At 42.8% G+C, this 19523-nt stretch overlaps 2 protein-coding genes across 6 annotated transcripts in view; one reads left to right on the top strand and one right to left on the bottom strand.

Annotated features, from left to right (window-relative positions):
• The first annotated feature begins 227 nt into the window (after window positions 1-227).
• On the top strand, window positions 228-12274 carry disp3 (dispatched RND transporter family member 3). The gene is given in 24 exon segments (XM_034541599.1): window positions 228-429; window positions 4087-5070; window positions 5177-5396; window positions 5536-5672; window positions 5789-5923; window positions 6180-6193; window positions 6195-6341; window positions 6519-6658; window positions 6777-6868; window positions 6989-7153; window positions 7477-7638; window positions 7721-7867; window positions 7956-8092; window positions 8205-8253; window positions 8256-8276; window positions 8279-8372; window positions 8472-8602; window positions 8881-9065; window positions 9178-9304; window positions 9740-9885; window positions 9967-10126; window positions 10249-10362; window positions 10498-10670; window positions 10838-12274. Coding segments are annotated over 23 exon segments (4029 nt in total). The 5' UTR covers window positions 228-429; window positions 4087-4094; the 3' UTR covers window positions 11195-12274.
• A 3981-nt stretch (window positions 12275-16255) lies between these two features.
• Window positions 16256-19523, bottom strand: part of bmp1a (bone morphogenetic protein 1a) — a 30979-nt gene continuing 27711 nt past the window's right edge. For all 5 annotated transcript variants that reach the window (XM_034540709.1, XM_034540713.1, XM_034540711.1 and 2 more), the window contains 2 exons: window positions 18909-19159; window positions 16256-17590 (listed from right to left, as the gene is read on the bottom strand). In XM_034540709.1, the coding sequence (XP_034396600.1) occupies window positions 17456-17590; window positions 18909-19159 (386 nt within the window). In that variant the 3' untranslated portion in view covers window positions 16256-17455. The remainder of the gene's footprint in view (window positions 17591-18908; window positions 19160-19523) is intronic.

Raw genomic sequence — 19523 nt, 5'->3', positions numbered from 1 at the left:
CAGCAGAGCAAGCTGAACAAAGCCATGGGAGAGAGGGAGAGAGGAGAGCTTCTGGGAAGAAATGTCTCTCACTGACTGTCGCCTGGACAACCGGGTAAGAGAGGAGGGGAGGGCGCACGAGAGAGAGAGAAAGGACAGAGGAGCATAAAAGGAGTGGAAAACAACCCATTATTAACTGCTGAGATGAGAAGATTTCTGTAGAGTGAGGAGTGGGCTGGGGAGTAGATTTGTGTTTGTCATTCTTTTGTGGGGTTTCCCTGAGTGTCTCTCTCTTGATGAGTTATTAACTATGACAATAAAGCAGTGAATTTTTCTTCTCCACACAAGAGCATGGAGGAGATGAAATTGCAGAGCACAAGTTCGGAACAATACAAGTGGAGCCAGTAGGCCAGAACGCTCCACCTGTAATTCTCGTCTCATCAACCTCAGGTAAGACTCTCCTAAGTGTTGCAGGCGTTTGCTTTGATAGGGATGCTTTTGTTTTGATACAGATACTCATTCCTGAAGGTAGTAAACTAAGAATATATATATATATATATATCTCTTAGAAATGCCAGATTAAATTCCACAAATTGATGAACAAATCAAAAGCGTATCTTACCTGCTTGGAGTACAATAATTGTTTATCAGAGTAACTCTGAGGCAGTTTTTCATTATGTATTTGATTGAGTTGTTTTTATGCTGCTTGAAAAAAGAAACTACCCTCACTGTAGTATGGGTTTTATTTACAACATTTTATGGAGAAGAGTGGGATAAATTGCATGGTACAGCACCAGGATGCTTCACACACACCGTACACCTAGTTTTGCACTCCCTTCAGTGCGAGCATGAATTCATCAAGAATACAATGAGAAAATGAACACCGTTGTAAGGTGCAAATGCATCTGGAGAGTTTGACTTGAACCACTGTGACTCCAGATTCACAGTGCGTAAAGGATAGAAGGCACGTTCGCTATTAGCATACTGCTGAGCGCTCATGCATAGGGAATGTATTCATAGAGCACTCGTGGTGAAATCAATGCCTCTTTAAATGAGGTGGTATGCTTGCTGAGTTTACACCAGGCGGAATTTGTGTGGGGCAGCATGTGATATCCATATTGAATGAGATGGAGAGGAGATAAGACTAAGGAGTGTGGGGATATTTTTAGCTGCTGTCAATAATGAAGGTTACAAATCTCTCACCTTTGTGCACAAGATGGAGAAAAGGCAGAATGATTGAAGGAGGAAAAGGGCAAGAGAGTGAGGAATGGTGAGCAAAAGGGGGGATGAGAGAGATGTTGAGACAGATGATTGTAGGTGAAGGGTTCGGGGCTGGCAGCATGCCGGGATTGCTCAGAGCTCCCACCTCAAGTACCATATGTAATTCAGAGATGGAGTGGAGGGTAAAAACACTGACACTCAGCTTATTCATGTTTTTATGGGAGAAAAAATACAAAAACAGCTCTCTGCTGCACAACAACAGCCCTTTTAAATACTGCTGTGCAAGCAAGTATTGCATGACTACCTGGGCAACATTTGTTTAAAAAATATTCAGGAACAGATGCTACACAGCGAGTTCACTTGCCTTCCCTTATGTGAGGGAAGGCAAGTGATTTTCAAGCGATTAACACAAGATCTCATACCTCAAAAGTTGCAAATAGATTTTCACTTCAGCGCCCTCAGTGCATTTATCACTCAGTTTTGAGTCTAAAACTACATTAGAGATAAAGCCTCCTAACATAGACAGAGACACAAGGGAGACAGCATTTATTCCAATAAATACAGAAAGATGGATGCCAAATGACATACTATTTTTAATCTACACCTGCGCATGGGGCAAATCAAGTGCTTGCTCTTAATCTTTGCAGACAAATAGTGGTTTTGAACATTTGTGGGAGATTGTAAACACATTAGTCATACCAAGCTCTGCACTGCTCGTAATGCTTTACAGCTGCACACCAATACAATTATTGTACACAAAGTACAATGTTCTCAGAGGCAAAGAAGCATTGGACTCATCAAGAGAAGAAGTGCATCACTGTAGTTTTCTGTCCTCCAGTGCACCTGTATGCTGTCGACAGAGGGTTGGCATACAGCACAGAGCTCTGCCTTAATGTCCAACAGGCACTAAGTCTGTATGTCACTAATGAGTTCCTCAAACTGGCACACTGTGACATCGGCACCACTAATCAGCTCATTTTGACGTTGAAACGGACACAGAAATGTAGCCGTGAAGATCTGTCTGTTGTACTCGCATTTAGATTTGTTGCTATGAATATTAATTGGCAGAAAAACACAATTTATTTTCACAGATTTCTGAGGTGCTGGTTGTTTGTGTGTGTGTGTATCTTCAGTCATTCCCCAAGCTTTTCTTTCCCCATCTCCTCCATTCCACTTCTCTCATCATATTTCTGTGCTTGTCTGAGTGTCTCCTCTTATCTTTTGTTGATGAGAGCACCATCATCAAAGCAAACTGGAAAGGCAGAGATGATGAAATGGTATAGGATTACAAAACTGTGCATTTTATTCACTCTAAATGTGCAATTATATATTACATATTTCTTAAGATTTTGTTACGTAATTGGTCATATTACGGACTGAAAAACGTCTCAAGAGGAAAAGTGCACTCTCATTATGACATTACAGAAAACAACATATTGGGCTTATTTTGAACTAGCCCATGATGGGTGCTGATAACCAGTGATGATGCCACCAATGTACAGTCTTTAAATTGGAGCCATTTATTTCCTTTGTGTTTTTTGACAAGGCACTGAGATCCAAAAGTAATTGAAAATAATAATAATACGATTTTATTTCCAAGCTCCTGTAATATTTTAATATTTCAAGTCATCTAACTGCACAGACAAGCACACCAGTGCACCTTTTATTGGGAGAGCAGCATCTGCCCATACACTGCAAATGTGAACCTGCTGTTTTAGAGGACACATTAATTAAAGGTGTTTTCAACTCAACAGTCTTTCTTATCTCTTTCATAAAAGGAAAACTCCAGCACAAAAATTCACTTTAAACACGGCAACTCTCAGAAAGTGAAAATGTGTAGGGCTCAGGCTGTTAATTATGTGGCTATGAAACACATCCATGAGCTGCTCCATTATCAGTGAACCGGAGACTTTGTGGACACAGTGCCTGCAAAGCACACAGGGAGATTTTCTCCAGTAGACATGAACACTACATAAAATAAAGTGTATTCAGGTTTAAGATCACAAACACAAATCCCATAAATCAACATGCTCCAGTTTATTTTCAGCTCCAGGGTTTGTCTCTCAAGAGTCTTTCTTCTCTGCTTTCTAACTCGAGGAGTCTTAATCACTTTTACAAATATCGATTACGTTGTGTAATTTGTAAATTCTTATTTTTAAGATGGATTTTTCACTTTGGCTACAGAGCTGAGAGCAGCAATATTTTACACATAATCAAGATTCACTGTCTTACCTGGCTGACCTTAAAGAACTGCTCTAAAGAGAATAGATAAATTGCTGCAGTTAGTGGGCTCACTGCCACTTGAATACAAACTGCAGTATCTTGTGTGTAGAGTAGGGAAGAAAAGTGGCACCTATTGACACTATTATTCAAAGGCTGCCCATCACAGGAGATAAACCCTTTCATATTCCAGAACTCATGTCTAATATCACACTCGCTCTTCTTGTCAGTAATTAGACAAATTAAATGATTTAATTTGCTGCAGAGCAGACACGCTTCTGGTGGACCCTCTCTGGGTGACAATGGCTTGCACACTCTGACAGAGAGAAGAATTAAATCACAGCTTTTAACCTGTCTCTCCCCCAAGCTCTTGTGACCAGCATCTTAAAGCAGGACAGCTAACCATGTTCTCTTGTAAGGAAAAAAGGCCCCCACCCCTACATTTTCTCTATGTGAGATGCCAGTGGAAGATGCTTGTCGACTGCTGCATAAAGACACACTTAATTCTCACTACCTTGCTTGCTGAGTGCAACTTTTCTTTGTCCTTCATTTTGTCTGATACTCATGTCCTCTACTGGCAGTTCAAACATATATTCTGTGCTCCTGCCCCAAGAGAGAAAAGGGGTGTTACTTTAAGTGATCAAGTGGTGTTATGTGTCCCGACAGGTGCCAGCATGGATGTGGAGGATGAGCCACTGCTGTTTCAGACCAGCTGGGGAGGGGAGGAGGAGGAGATGGAGATGGAGGAGGAGGATGAGGATGAGGATGGAGTAAGGCTCGCAACAGGACAGAGGTGTTTTTCTGGGGAGGCTGGGGAGTGTGGGCTTTGGAGGGCAGTAGGGTGGGTGTACACACAGCCCTGGGCCAGTGGAGTGGTTTTAGGGGTAGTTGTCTCGCTACCGTGCGCCCTGTATGCCTACATGCTCCTCTACTGCCCTCCTCTGGACATAGACCTCTCCTACAGTGCCTTTGAGGTTCACAGTCACTTCTCTGCCGAGCGCTTCGATGCCCTCACCATTGCTGTAAAGACTCAGCTGGGGTCCTGGGACAGACGTAGGCGAGACTTAGATAACAACGAGTCTGAGGCCCTGAGGGAGCTTCTGCTGGAGAAGCTGAGCAGACAGGGAGCATTCAACAGGACAGACAATGAGGGCGTGAGGTTTGACCCTTTACATGCAGTAGATGATCAGAAGAGAGGAGCCTCAGAGAGCAGAGATAAAAGGACAGTGCTTGATTTGAGTCTGGAGGAAATTGGGACGCAAAAGAACTCAAATTTCAGAGCAGCTGAGAGATCATGGGACGAGAACCTGACTCCTCCGCACATTAGGAGGCGCAGGTTTGCTCCCAATTACTACCTGCAGAGCCAGGCTTTGTGGAGGATAGAGCTGGTGTTTGTGGCTCAAGGGGAAGGCGATCGCAACATCTTCACCCCTGAACGTCTGCAGACGATTCACCACGTGGAGCACCTGCTCATGCAGCACCCGCAGTTTCATCAGTTCTGCTGGAAGCCTCTGGAGATGTTGAGGGATCTGCCACTGGGACCGTCCTACTGCTCCCCACCCAGCTCAATTCTATCTTACCTGTACCCCAGTGAGAGGGGAGGGAAGATATACTATGATGGCATGGGCCCAGATCTAGCTGACATTGAAGGTAAGTCCCCAGTGAAGAAAGTCAGAGGAAATGAAGCCTTCAAATATAAAGGAATACCTGTAAGAATCCTCCTAACAGTGCTGATTTACAATGAATGTATTCCCAGGTTCTCTGAGTCTGGCCATCACCCACCCACAGTTCTACTGGTACGTGGATGAGAGTCTGTCCCCTGAGCATCTCTCCTCCTCCCTCTTGCGCAGTGAGATCCACTTCGGAGCTCCTCTTCCGTCCTACTACTCCATACAGGACCGAGCTCACGAGCAAAGATCACGTTTCAAAAACTTTGTTGTTCAGTATGCAGACATCCTGGCAAAGCAATCTACCAGGTCAGGACCATTAAATACAGAATGTAATCATTCCATTCAGGGGTTCTGCCACCTTATAGTCATCGTATTCCTATGTGCTACACATTGTTGCAAACTGTTGAAATGTGATGTTATGATGTATGTGCTCTCCTTTTCCCAGCCAGGTGAAGGTGCTGTATGGCGGAACAGAGCTGTTTGATGATGAGGTGAGACACACCTTCCACAATGACATGATGCTGGCTGTCATCAGTGGAGCTTGCATTACTGTGCTCGTCTATGTCCTTACCTCCTTTTCTGGTACAGTAGGGCCGGCTTTTAATTCCACTTGCATTGATGCACTACATTGTTTAAGTCTGTTGTTGGCACCATATGAATGTTAAGAAGCTCTTTGATGCTGTGTTGTCTCTCTGTAGTGTTTCTGACTTTCTTCGGACTTACTAGCATTGGACTGAGCTGCCTAATGGCTCTTTTTCTGTACCATGTTGTCTTTGGCGTGAGGTACCTGGGCATTCTCAATGGAGTGGCAGCCTTTGTTATTATCGGTATCGGTAAGGGAAAATAAATATCATTCTTTTCATCCAAGGAATAGTTTGATATTTTTGAAAATGCATTGAGAAGTTGATGAGCAGATGCCATGTCTGAGAGTGGTATCAATCTTCTCATCTAACTCTTAGGAAGAAAGTTAACTGTATTTTTCCAAACTGTGAAACTAGTCCTTTCGTGGTTGAAAAAGATAATCATTTACCGTATGTTTGCCATAATATGTAATAAAGCAGCTCTTTCGTTTATCTCACTGTTGCTCAGGGGTGGATGATGTATTTCGTGTTCATCAGCACCTTCAGACAGGCTTCTCATCTGCGTGACCGCAGCAAGCGAATGATCTACACAATTAAAACAGCCGGCCGAGCTACTTTTCTCACCTCCTTCACTACTGCAGCTGCTTATGCTGCTAACATCTTCTCTCAGGTAATCATAGAAGAGAAAATCAACTGTTAATAGGATCTGTAGAATGAGTATAAATGACTCCTCTGCTATGGATGAATAGGAGTGCCTCTCTCAGCAGACAGTTTTTTTTGCATGCGATAAGCACAAATTAAATATTTGAAGGTCCTTTACACTGTGCTTCGTTTAACTGACACTTAGATTCCAGCCGTGCATGACTTCGGCCTATTCATGGCCCTCATTGTCAGCTGCTGCTGGCTTTGGGTATCAGCCCTGATGCCCGCCGCTCTTTGTATCTGGACTCAGTGTGTGGCGCCTCAGGAACACGTCTGGTTGAATTGGTGAGGCATTGTTTCCTTACTTTTTGTGTGAGATTATATGTGTGCATGCTGTGCGACACCACGGGCGCGTTGTAATCCCTTCAGCTGTCTCTCCCTAAACTGCCTCCTCCCGCTGAAGCTGGAAGCTGTTTTCGGGCCTGTCAACGAGCCACGGGCCTTTGTCAGATGAGGATGATGATGTGACACTTCTGTCGGTGGAGATGGAGCCAGGTGAGATAATTGTCTCCCTTGCATTGAGTGAATCATGGGGCAGGGGTAAAGGGAATGATTCTAGATTGAAAAATGCTGCTGTCCAGGCACCACTAACTCCCTGTCTTCGCCTTGGCTCAGGCTCCTGTGACACGGACGGCGACGCGGCCATTCTTTCCCTGTCAGTGGAGATGCCTCGGTCCCCTCCAGGGCAGCAGCATGTGGGTGTGGTGAGCACGAATCTCCGGTGGGCGCTGAAGCACTTAGTGGCAGAGCCAGTCGTGGTGCGACGAAAGGTCGTTCTAGGTGAGATTTGATATAAATCTCTGAGAACTCTCTTGATATGGAAGTTTGTACTCTGTAACATATCAGAGAGACATTTCTATGGTTTGGTTTTCAAAGATATTGTCAGCCAAGATCTTGAGCTATATAATTTAGTCGTGAGAGTAACCTTCAGCTCATCTCTGTCCAGCCTGGAGGGATTTAATCTATCAGGAAGTATTTGTCCTCCTTCTTTTAAGGAGTGACTGTAATTGATTATTGCTCCTGATCTGTCTCTCAGCCGCTCCAGCTACTCCATCAATACCTTGTCTCTGCCATGATTTATCATTGTCTTCCTGTTGGCCCAGGTGTCTTCCTCCTGGTGCTGCTCTTGTCTGCCGGGTTCTGCTGTCTCCTGAGGCCCGCCACTCACGCCCCTCTTCTTTTCCGCCGGGACACAAACCTCCAGACTCTGCTGGCTCTGAGGAGCAACCTCAGCGGCCAAGGCATCTCCTGCCCCATGTGCTCAGGTGAGACTGTGGCAGTGATAATACACACTCACCAATTAACCTCACAGATCCAAATACCTGAATTGCATGTTGTGATCCGCAGGTGTGTTCATGGAAAAGCCACATCCTTTGTACAGCCACGCTTCCTCATCAGCATTTAAGTTCTCTACACATCAGCAAACTGAGAGCACATCAACCTTCTCTTCTCCTCGGAGATTAGGAAAACCAAATTCAAGCACCAATCAAACAGGTGAAATGTAGCGTATACAAATCCTCTTCCTCTGTATTCAAAACCTCTCCCACTATTTTATTATATTGGACTTGGTTTTTTTTTTCAGGCTCTTTACTCACAGTTTTCATATCAAATTTGGACCTCGGAGCCTCTACAACCATTTACCGCTTCTCCCTCAACACCAGCACTCCCTCCCCATGGAAACTGTGCAGCACAGAGCATGGAGAGGTGTCATCATTTCAGGTTAGAGAGCAAAAAACGAATAACAATATTTTAATTAGTTGTACCGTTATGTCTCCCAACTGCAATATGTGCCACTAAAGCGGCTTATAACTAATCTTGTTTATCTGAATAGGCTTATAATCAGCCCCGTGGCAATTACACCACCAGAATGACAGTGTGTGTTTCCATGTGTACCACCCGTACCCAGCTGGATGATCACATCCACCTCATGTGAACCCCATCATGGCTGGACGCCAGAGTTTTCCTTTTATGTAGCGTCGTCTCTGCAGCAGCACAGCAGGTGAACACTCAAATGAAAGATATCAACGTGTGAGTTAGATGGACTGTCATGTGGTTTTAGTGGACAATCTGTCATTTCAGCTCTGGTTTCTGCTCCTAGGAGACTGTGCTTTGCCCAGTGCCGCCTAAGGCCTCATCCCAGCCGCGTGTGTGTCAACCCGCCTGGCTGCGGCCTCAGTTCTGGGCCTGATGGACCCACACAGGGAACCTTTTACATTCCTCTTCCCAGTGGTGAGTGAGCTAATGTCAGAAAGCGTCATTAACATTGATTCGTTTGTTAGCCCATAGTGAAAACTATGTTCTCACTGCATGTGTCACACGATGAATGTCTTTTTTTTTCATTCTCACATTGAGCTTTTTAAAATAGAGAAACTGATATAACATTATTTCAAATATTGCTTCTTAAAGTGTCATCTTCTGAATCCACAGTTCTCTACTTTACACAGATATTTTTACAACGTATAAATAAATGCCTGCTGAGAGATTTTCCTCTGGTTCTATTTTCAAAGATCCTTCTTCTGCTGCCAAAACAAAATCATCCAAAACGTTTGGCTTCAACCCATGCAGTGGCGGTGCGTGTGGCCATCCAGCAGTTCGTCCTCTGGTCGACACCGGGGCAATGGTTTTTGTTGTGTTTGGCATCTTGGGAGTCAATCGAACCGAAAACAGGGACAACCACGTTATTGGCGATATGGTGAGGGTCGCACATGTGTCAGTGTATCTTAATAATCAACAGAAATAAAGCACAGACAGGTTATTTTATAATGTTTTCGTGTGGTTGACATGGTGTTTAATTCTCTCCAAAGGGCAGCATTATTTTGGACCCAGACTTTGATATTTTCCAGGAAATGGGGCTTCTTTGCAAGATCTGTAAAGCTATTAGTGCAAACGCACAACTTGTAAAGCCAGGAGGAGCGCAGTGTTTGCCTTCAGGTAACACCCACACATTATTCAGAGGGAAATGTTTTATTTTACTATACAATATCATAAAACAATTATTAAAACCGTATAGCTGAAATTGTTTGTTGATTAATTGATTAGTGAATTGATTAACAAAAACAAGAATCGATCAATTCAATTGACAAGAATCGATCAATTCAATCGCCATTTTATTATCAAACGTGCCAAAACTCCACTGGTTTCAATGCCTTGAATATAAATATTGTCTTGTTTTTTTACTTCACATTATAAAGCAAATTTAATATTTTGGGTTTTTGGACTGTAGGACGAAACACTATCTATCTAAAAGAAAAAACATGAATCCTGAACAAAAACAAACTCAACCATGGCATAAAATCCTAATAGAAATGAATCATGTATGAAGTGAGAAGTGTGTAAAAAGTGATGTCCTGTCCTTGTTCTCTTCAGGTAATAAACTGTCGTCTGTTCTGCCCCTGCTCCATCCTGAATGTCACTCTCTCCCTGAGCCCAACCTGCTCCCTGGGCAGCTCTCTCACGGAGCGGTGGGAATGCATGGAGGCAAGGTCCGCTGGCTGTCCATGGCCTTTGAGTCTGTAAGTCCCTCCATCTTTTAGCTCAGAGCAGCACTTTTCCAGTTGGTGCCATGCGTAATGTTCTACCTCTCTTCTCCCAAGACCACATACAAAGGAAAATCCTCCTTTCAGACCTATTCTGACTTCATTCAGTGGGAGAACTTCCTCCAGGAGCAGCTCGCCTCACTCCCGCAGTCCTCCGCTCTGCAACGGGGTTTCCAGACCTGCGAGCACTGGAAGCAGATCTTCATGGAAATTATAGGCGAGTAAGAGGTGGCACTGCGTGTCAAATAGATGTGTTTATTTCTGCAATCTGACCATGGATTAATCGGTAGGAGGAAGTGTACAAATATGATCTTTAACTGCTCTCTGGTCTGTTTGTAGGTGTGAAGAGTGCCCTCTGGAGTCTGCTGCTATCTCTGGCCATCTGTGTGGCAGCTGTGTCTGTGTTTACTGCACATCTTCTGCTGCTGCTCCCTGTACTCATAACCATTCTAGGTAAGAGATGAACATTTGTATTTTCAGGTATGAAAGTGACTCATGTTTAGACATTCAGAAAGGAAGTGGAAAATTGAATATTCGGGCCTGGGTCAAGATCATGCGTGTCATTTTGAGTTTTTTGGCCTTCAACAGGAGTGATCTGTCTGGTAGTGGCGGTCATGTATTGGCTGGGCTGGGAGATGGGAGGTGTGGAGGCCATTTCTCTATCTATACTTGTGGGATCTTCAGTGGATTACTGTCTGCACCTGGTGGAGGGATACCTGCTGGCTGGGGAGGCCATTTCCTCTATGCCTGGTCATAACTCAGTATGGGAGTGCACATTTTTTCATCACTTAGAAAAACTTCCACAGCATGTCTTCTGTTTACACACAGCTAATGACTAAGATTTGGGATTTAACAAGGCAAGAATGGCCCTGAAGGCTCATGAATAAAGAGGAGCCACTCCTCCTATTAATCTGTGCTTTGTTTGCAGGAGTCTGGGCCCGAGAGGCAGAGACGGACCTTGGAGGCAGTGAACCATGTGGGCGTTGCCATAGTGTCCAGTGCTGTCACCACGGTGATCTCCACAGTCCCGCTCTTCTTCTGTGTCATTGTGCCTTTCGCCAAGTTTGGCCAGATAGTGGCCATTAACACCGCCGTCTCCATTTTTTTCACCCTTACCGTGACTGTGGCCATGTTGGCATGTATGGCCCCCGCCCACTTCAGCAGACCCCCCGGCGCTGTGCTGAAGGCCACCCTGGCCGTGATGGCCGCGGCAGCCTTGGGAGCAGCTCTGTGCTGGGTGGGAGGACAGCTGGGAGTGTTGGACTGGCCATCAATTAGCACGTAAACACAACTGTGCGCCTATCACACAGGCAGGGGAGTTCCTCTGTACACACAACTATATAAGCACTCTATTGTCCTCCTTGTTTGGGAGAAATATCAGATCAGTAAATGATCTTGTTCTTTACAGCACAAAGATGTCAGAATTTATTCCATATTTACAAGCTGTTTGTCATTACAAAGTACATATTTTTCACTTGTATTGATCAGTGGCTTTTAAGAACCTCAAAGTACTATAGTGTAATATGACTGTGTGACTCACTGTTGTGGGTTGACCTTTCTGGATTGAGATGACAATTCAGCTAATTTGATTCCATATCATCTTCAGCCTCTCGTGGAGATAAGTGAGTAATTGTTGGGAAATACAGGCTGAGTCACAGTTTTCACGAGTGTAAGTCATTGCCACTGACTGTTCTGTGACGTGCTGAGAGGGGGCCGCGCTCTGACGTGCGGGATGATTAGTGTTACTGGTTCACATGATTCATGGCCATCTTGTGAAACATTGCGTTTGTTTGATTTCTTTAGTGTGTTTCCTTAGTTGTGCATTGAATGTGTTTTCAGCCACATTAGTAACAATGGTCATGATGTCCCGATGTTGCTGGATTAAAAGTTGTACTAGTCAAGTTTATATACCGTGCACAGTTTTTTAAAATGTAATGTGGGATGTTAATGTTTCCGTATGCTGCTCTCACATATTCTGCACTTTTGATGCTGCAAGCACACACTTGTTCTGAAGAGTTGTGTAAACCAAAACTTCCAAGAAGATATCGGCCTCTTTTTAAATTTTTTTTTACCCTTTCACATGATTATACCTTGGAACTCAAACTGCTTCAATGTCTCTATTTTCGTGTCATCAGCACCAACTGAAAGAGACCTCTTGTCAGCTCCTCAGGTGTGCCCTCTACACGTCCTCCACTGCACTTGTAGGCACTCACTGTAACCCACTCTGCTCCCTCGCCTGCACTCACCCAGTTTCGAGCACCACTCAAACACCCACCGACACCAGCTCTGGTCGGCCCCGCAGTGAAGGTGAGGGCCATTTGACAAACAGCATAACACGAGGGATGGAGAGAGGGACGGACTTGATTGCGGCAAGAGTAGTAGCTTTCTGTTTTGTGTGTGTTACTTGTGAATGTCAAATAAAACAGGTGCAGAAAACCTTGAGTGTGTTCTTTTGTGAAACATCAGCACGGTTCTCATCCGCATTGTTGTGCAAGCGAGCAGCAGAGCAGAATAACGACCCGTCAGCTTGCATTCCGTCACATCATTCAGTAGGCAGGAGTCACATGTCCAATTGGCTGTCGTTAATTATTCACGTGAAATGGCTCAAACTTTACATTGAATTGTAGTGCATTAATGTTTCATGTCTGTCGTTAACACAAAGGAACTGAACGATCGTTCTACACAGAGCGTGTCACATCTGCATGAAACAGTGGCAGTGACCTGAAGTGCTTGACATATTGCTGTGCGTTGCAGCACTTCCGCCTCGTTTTACTAAAGAAAAAAAGAAAAGAACGACGGCTCTTGGAAAGGAAGTGAGTCATAAGATATGGCTTACTTAAAAGGGCTGTAATTCCCAATAAAGCTGGAGCAAACTATACAATGACTTTTTATGACATAATGTGACTGTTGGGACTTATGATATATTAGACTATTAGCTTTTTCAACGTACTATACTGTGACTTTTTTTTCTTCCCAAAGGCAGTTCAAAACCAGTATGTCTATTAAAAGTGATGTGAAACGCCACTACGAGAAAAAACTGAATTACAATACTCAAATCCGAAATGAAGGCACAGAATAATAAACAATATGTTTAGAAACCTAACACATTATTTCACTGTCCAACAATGATGTTAACAGAGAGAAGAAAGAGCTGAAACAAGTAGTTTTATTAACCACAGATAAAGACCCGGCACACATATTTTCTCTTTTTAGAAGATAAAGATATATCTTGGCTTTTTTGGGTGACATCACTTAACAACTGAAGTCACTGAATTTAAACTACAGGGCAAAGACAGTTAAGTTAAATAAATTTTTTAGATTAAAACAAATTTAAAAAGCTTTCTGTATGTTTTTTTTCTCCTTTTTAAATCCAGCCCTTTTTGTATTTGAAATGTAATTGAAATGAGAGAAGAACATTTATTATTAAAGTATTTATTTATAATTCATCCAGTTAAATTTGAAAACTGACGATATTGTTGAGATCAGAAACACCACAACTTCACACTACATCGACCGGTTCCCAAAAGCTATATGTCCCTGACAATAAAGAAAGCCCGGCTCGGCCTGATGAACAGACCGAGGTGAGAAGCTTTTCTTATCATGAAGACTCACCTTCAGATCAGATTCAGGTTGCCCGGACCTAAAAACCTTCTCTATTGAAACAGGTCTGGCTCCTCTTCACCTGTCGTATCTACGGCCCCGTTGATTAATAAAACACACACACGGGAAACTGTAATTCAGTGGTGAGCAGGGTCGTCCTTCAATCAGAGGATCGGCGGTTTGATCCCCGGCTCCGTTTGCTGTGTTGATGTGTCCTTGGGCGAGACACTGAACCCCACATTGCCCCCGTAGCTGTGCCTACAGTGTGTGAATGTGTGTGTAAATGTTAGATACTCCAGATGGACAGGCAGCACCTTAGCTACTGCCATTGGTGTGTGAATGGATGAATGATCATCAGGAATGACCCTCAGGCCGAGCGGGGCATAAAACGCTTCGAGTGGTCGCAGGACTAGAAAAGCGGTTTACTCTCTTTCTTTCTCTCTACTCTAAATTAAATATATAAATAAATAAACTAAGTATATTGTGGCTGTCCTGGTTCTGTTGGTGTATTGTCTATGTAACATCCCAACATTGATATATCCATTTTAGTAGGCGTTCTGGTGCTTTCCATCATACCACATGATCTTCATCAGCAGAGTTCAGACCATTTCAATGGTTTGAGGTCAAGTTGTAGGACGTCTCACGCATTTCCATGACAAATGGGAAAACTGCATCTGCTGATGAAAATCACTGACGATTAAAAGCCACAGAACAGACAATTAATTAACTTGAGATTGTTTTTCAACTGCTGTTTCTAAGGTCAACTATTTACTTAAAACATTATTATACTGACACTTAAGTTATTCTTAAAACCAATTGTCTAGAGGCTCTGGAGTTTGCTCTGCGTGGTGCTCTAAAGAAAGTTTCATCATATAAAGAGTCTTCCACCAACTGACGTTGCACTCCAAACATCGTTGGGCACTTAAAACAACTCAACTCCATTTACTTGACTGCGGATTCAGCTCTGTTTACTATTACCAGTTAATGTGTGGGAGCTGTGGTTCTGGAGGTAGAGTCTATTCATTCTGTAGTTCGACCCCCGGTGTTACACCCCAACTGGTTTTAAAACCTACTGGTTTGACACACATTCACAAACATATTGCTGGAGATCTTCAAGCGACAGCTCATTTCCATTAAGGCAATTCCGATTGTATAAGTGAGCACTACATCACAACCACGTATGAGGAAATCCATTTAAGAAAATATATTTATGGAAAGATCGCAACAACCTGGATTCGATCTCTTCAGAGCAAAATGATAATGTATTCAAAGACGTCATCCCAACGCGTTATGCCACCTGGTACTTGTTTACTCACAGGTCATTTAGCGATTCATCCATTAAGTCACATCTCGTCTTTGACCAGGGAATGTTTTGGCCTGTGGTACGGTGGCCACCTACTACTACTTGTGAGGTCTTTGTGATGTTATACTGTCATATTTTAGCGCCCATGTTTTATTGTTATAGTATGTTGTGGTTGCGGAGAGATAAACATGTATCACTTAAGTAAACCCGTCTAAATGGGAGCCTCTGTAGTTCACAAGAGACATTAAAATATGGAGAATGACCCTGTAAATCATTTCGTCCATTTCTTCATGGTTTTGTGGGTATTTTCATGAGTTGTCAACATACTATACTTTGACATTTTCATGACATATACAATACTTTTTTAGACTGAAACTACATTTTCATAGTATTGAAAGTATCAAAGTCATAGTATTTATGACTTTTTTTGTCATACTGTACTATGAATATGAGACACTTTTATGACTTTCTATGACTTTTATTTTACTTACTCTTTTAATCTTTTTGATGACTTTTGTCAACATATTATACCATGTCTTCATAGCTTCAACGTTTTTATGACTTTTTTGACAGACTATAATATTACTTTTTAGAAATGTTTTTGAGATATACTATATAATACAATAAATATACTGGGAATATGTATCATTTAAGCATGAATGAATCAGGAATGTGAAATGTAAATTAAAATAAATGTCTTAATCCTTTTGAAGTGTGTTACCCAGACTGCAGCCAGGTTACATATGCATGCATTTTTGTGAGTGAGGGCCAATTTAAGTCTCGACAGTCCTGCAGTTTTCTGTGCATTTACTCTGCTTCTTGTGTATTTATTAAATAAAAACAAAATGGTAATGGAACAATAATAAGGGAGAGTAAAGATACATGTAGAGGAACAAGTATTTAGCAAGGTAGAACATGAAACGCTTTCCTTCTGTAATCTCAAATGACAAGCTCCATCTATTAATAGCAAATCGATGATGAGATAATTAGAGGTATTTATATTTGGCTTTGTTGTTTTTTACGTTTGCTGGGTGTCAAAAAAATGTTTCAAAGACAGACCAATGTGCCATTTAAGTCCTCAGCTCTGTCATACTCCTACTCACGTGTCCTGGATTGCACTCAACCAGCAACTCAGCCAGTGCGACTCAGGACATGGTTTAACTGAAATAGCACAAAAAAGATTTACAGTTATCAGTAAATATTGTGCACATGGGTCAGACATCAAACAGATGTGTCAGACTACTGAAATGTCACAAAACATTATTCTCATCGAGTTGAGTGAGAAATAACTGGAGAAAAGGAATGAGTGAGCAACATAGTATATTCAACATTGACCAATGGCTATACATAAGAAGGCAATTATAGGGCTAATTTCAACAGTACCGTTCCCCCTTTACATTATATGTGTAATAACTATCACAATAAATACCCAGGCTCATTTGGTTCTTGTGAAATACTTCATTGTACCAAGAAAAAGCATTTTCTTTGGACAGAAATTATTTTACATCAGAACTGTAAATCAACACTGAAACATAATTCATATCTTTATTACCCCTTGTTAAGAGCACACACAATGTTCAAGTATGCCCAAGGAACTAAATAGAGCAATTTAAAAAAAAACAATGAAGCATAAGAGAGATAAAATGCATTTAAAAATAAGTGAACTGGCATTGCATTTCACAAAAATTCATAAGCTCATGATTTTGGAACAATTCACTGTAAAGTGCTAACTGGTTTGAGCTGAGAAAAGCACATGTTCCCTTTGAAAGATCATACACATTACTTTATACATAGAGGTACAGTAATAGCAAGTCATCAGCCAAGCAATTACCAACCAGAAGACATGGACCACAATTCATTTATTAGTCCTTTAATAAGATAACTGCTTCCTTAATTTCCTTGTTAATGGTAACAACGAGAATCTTGCCACTGGTTGCCAGGACAATGCCAATTACAAATGCTGGTGTTGTCACTGTACAATTTTCCTTCTTTCCTTGTAATTACATGCAATTGATGACAGACAGCAACACAAATCTCAAGTCAATTCCTTCTAATCCTTTTACAGATAGGAATCCTTGAACCAAAAGGATGAGAGTGTGAGGAGAGGAGAGCAAATATTGAGGAGTGCAGGAGACCCTCCCATACTCCTCCTCCTCTTCCTCTTCCTCTCCCCCCCGCCCCCCCCCCCCCTGGCTGTGGTGGGCTGGCCAGACAAAAGCAGGGATCTGTCCAGCTGATGCCTGCCTTCCTACAGGTCCTGAGAATCCACTATTTTCCTTTGTGCCTCTCATTGGGAGGCACGTTAAAAAAGAAGAAAACTAACAAAAAATATCTGGAGGGATCTGGGTCAATAAATTTACCCTACTGTCCGCCTAAGGTGGACGTTCATCCTCCCACCCCAATCCTAACCATAAAAAGGTAAAAACAAGGTGTGCTGCAGAATGGCTTTACTCCTCACAGTCTGTGGGGGGAGCTAGAGCCCCTAGAAGCTGAGGTGCGGTTGGTGGTCTTGCGGCTGTTCGGTCGTGTCTGATTCATCTTGGTTGTGGTGGCCGAAGGTTTCCGAGCATCAGGCTGGCGCCTCCCCTGGGAGCCCCTCCGTTTGCCCCTTTGCCCTGCACGGCCCCTTCTGGCCCCCGCTGGTCACTTGCGAGAGTGGAGAGTGTCCTGGAACTTGGTGCTGGTGTAGCGGACGTGGAATCCTTTTTTGTTGATTGTATCGTCGGAGCGGAACTTGATCACAATGGAGTCACCGGCTGAGTAGATCTCCTCTGGAGGCTGTCGGGAGTAACAAAACAACAGATTCATGTGTGCTGTTGCTTTCTGGTTCTTTGACTGCACTTCCATTAAAAATAAAGACTTCTCACATGCTGAAACGGAAGTCAAATCAGTGACTAGGACGAATGGCTTCTGACTGCTACTTCTGTACCAGCCATGGATGTAAGGGTCTGGGTCAGGACTGGCCCTTTCCAAATGTATTCTGATTCAGCCTTTGGCTGTTATTGAATGGAGGATATACAATATATTCTGATGATTAGTTCCAGGTGCACCGCTCCATCAAGCTCATTTCTTCCCTGAACAAAACCATATACTGCATATCACTTCATCTTTTTGTACTGTCTCGAGTAAAAAGTCGGCCAAACTATTTTCGATGTTCTATTTTATGTGTGCACAGAAAATATGCAGCATTTGACCTGGCTGTTTGTCAATATAGCGGAATCACATGAATATTAATTTGGAACATCGTACTGAAAAATAATTAGTCGGTTGACGTGCTCAGGCTTCAACACTGTGGCTACAACAAAGACAACGCTGTAATGTCAAAGCTTGTGCAACCAACTGTAAAACACATGGCTGTTCATTAAAGCTGTCATTCATGACATGAATAATATATCTACAAAACCGCCTAAGTCTTAGTTTATTGCAAAAGATATTTAAAACAGAAGAAGAAAGCGACCAACATATTGTATTATGCACACAGCAAAATGTAGTCTGCTGTTTAACTGACAAAAGCCCTTGGGCTGAAAGTAAGCCCCACCCACACAATAATGAGTTTTTACCCTACTTGGGACTGAATTGTGTCAGTTTATTTTGACCTGTTTTATAAAAAGGAAACTTGATTGAGGAGCCACTCCCCGGGGTTCTGGGGTGTTATATCCCCTCCAGCAAATCATTCACAGGAACAGGCGTGTGTAAAAGGCCAGAGCTTATTATGGAAGTGTGTAAATGAAATCAAGCTGTTCTCTGACCTGTGTTTCTATTCCCTGCTGGCCTCATTGTTTCAGACTCAGGCTGCAGCCTCAGCACTGGCTGATTAATTCACTGTTACAACCGTATGTCTTTCTCTGATAAGTTATCGGCACCCGGCAGTGATGACCCACAACCGCCTCCACAGCAACAATCTCAAACCCAGAGGAAGACGTCAACTTTAACACAGTGATTAAAGTCTTTTGCAAACCGCTGGCAGAGGTTATTCAACAGCAACGCAAACTTACGAAACAATTGTTTGAATACTCCTGCTGTTATACTGTAAACCTGAAAAGGTGCTGTGACAAACAAAGAAAAGACATTCAGGTTGTTAGGAAAACACTCTCACCCCTGAGCCACAATAACGCCCCAGCCGTGGAGACTTGGTGTCGGCTCCATCAAAGAGCTCCATGTAGTCATATCCACAGTCCGCCTCCTCCTCAATCTCAAAGGTCTGGAAGATGAGCTCCACTCCGTACCCTTTCTCCGCCGAGATCACCCACTGACAGTCAGAGGCTCCGGGGTAGTTATTGTCCCCGAACTGGGCGTGGGAGAACACGTCCTTGGTTTTGACCTCAGCCTTTAGGCGACCTCCACACTCTGTGTCCAGAAAAATTGAGTTGGACATTTTGTAAGCAGAGGCCGACGTTGACTAGCTACAAGTTCAGCTGCTTGTACTAAGGTCTCTGGCTTATATGTGGTTTTACAGTCATACAGATACAAAGGATTCTTCAACATGCTCTGTAGTTGGATACAAGTCATTATCATCCTCAGACTGGGTGGTGAATTGTTCCCAAAACTGAATCCTGAAAGCATTACATCCAAAAAAAACATTAAGACAGTTGATATGTGAGTAATTGACCTTAAATTAACCCATGTCCCAAAAACATAATGTGATTTTACTATAATCCTTCTCAGCTACTATTGGATCTTTTTCTCAAGCAGGAAGGTAAATAAAGTACTG

Source organism: Cyclopterus lumpus, chromosome 9 (assembly GCF_009769545.1).
Source record: "Cyclopterus lumpus isolate fCycLum1 chromosome 9, fCycLum1.pri, whole genome shotgun sequence".
NCBI classification, from domain to species: Eukaryota; Metazoa; Chordata; class Actinopteri; order Perciformes; family Cyclopteridae; genus Cyclopterus; species Cyclopterus lumpus.
Note: the sequence above shows the minus strand (reverse complement) of the source record. Positions and strands in the feature narration are given on the sequence as shown.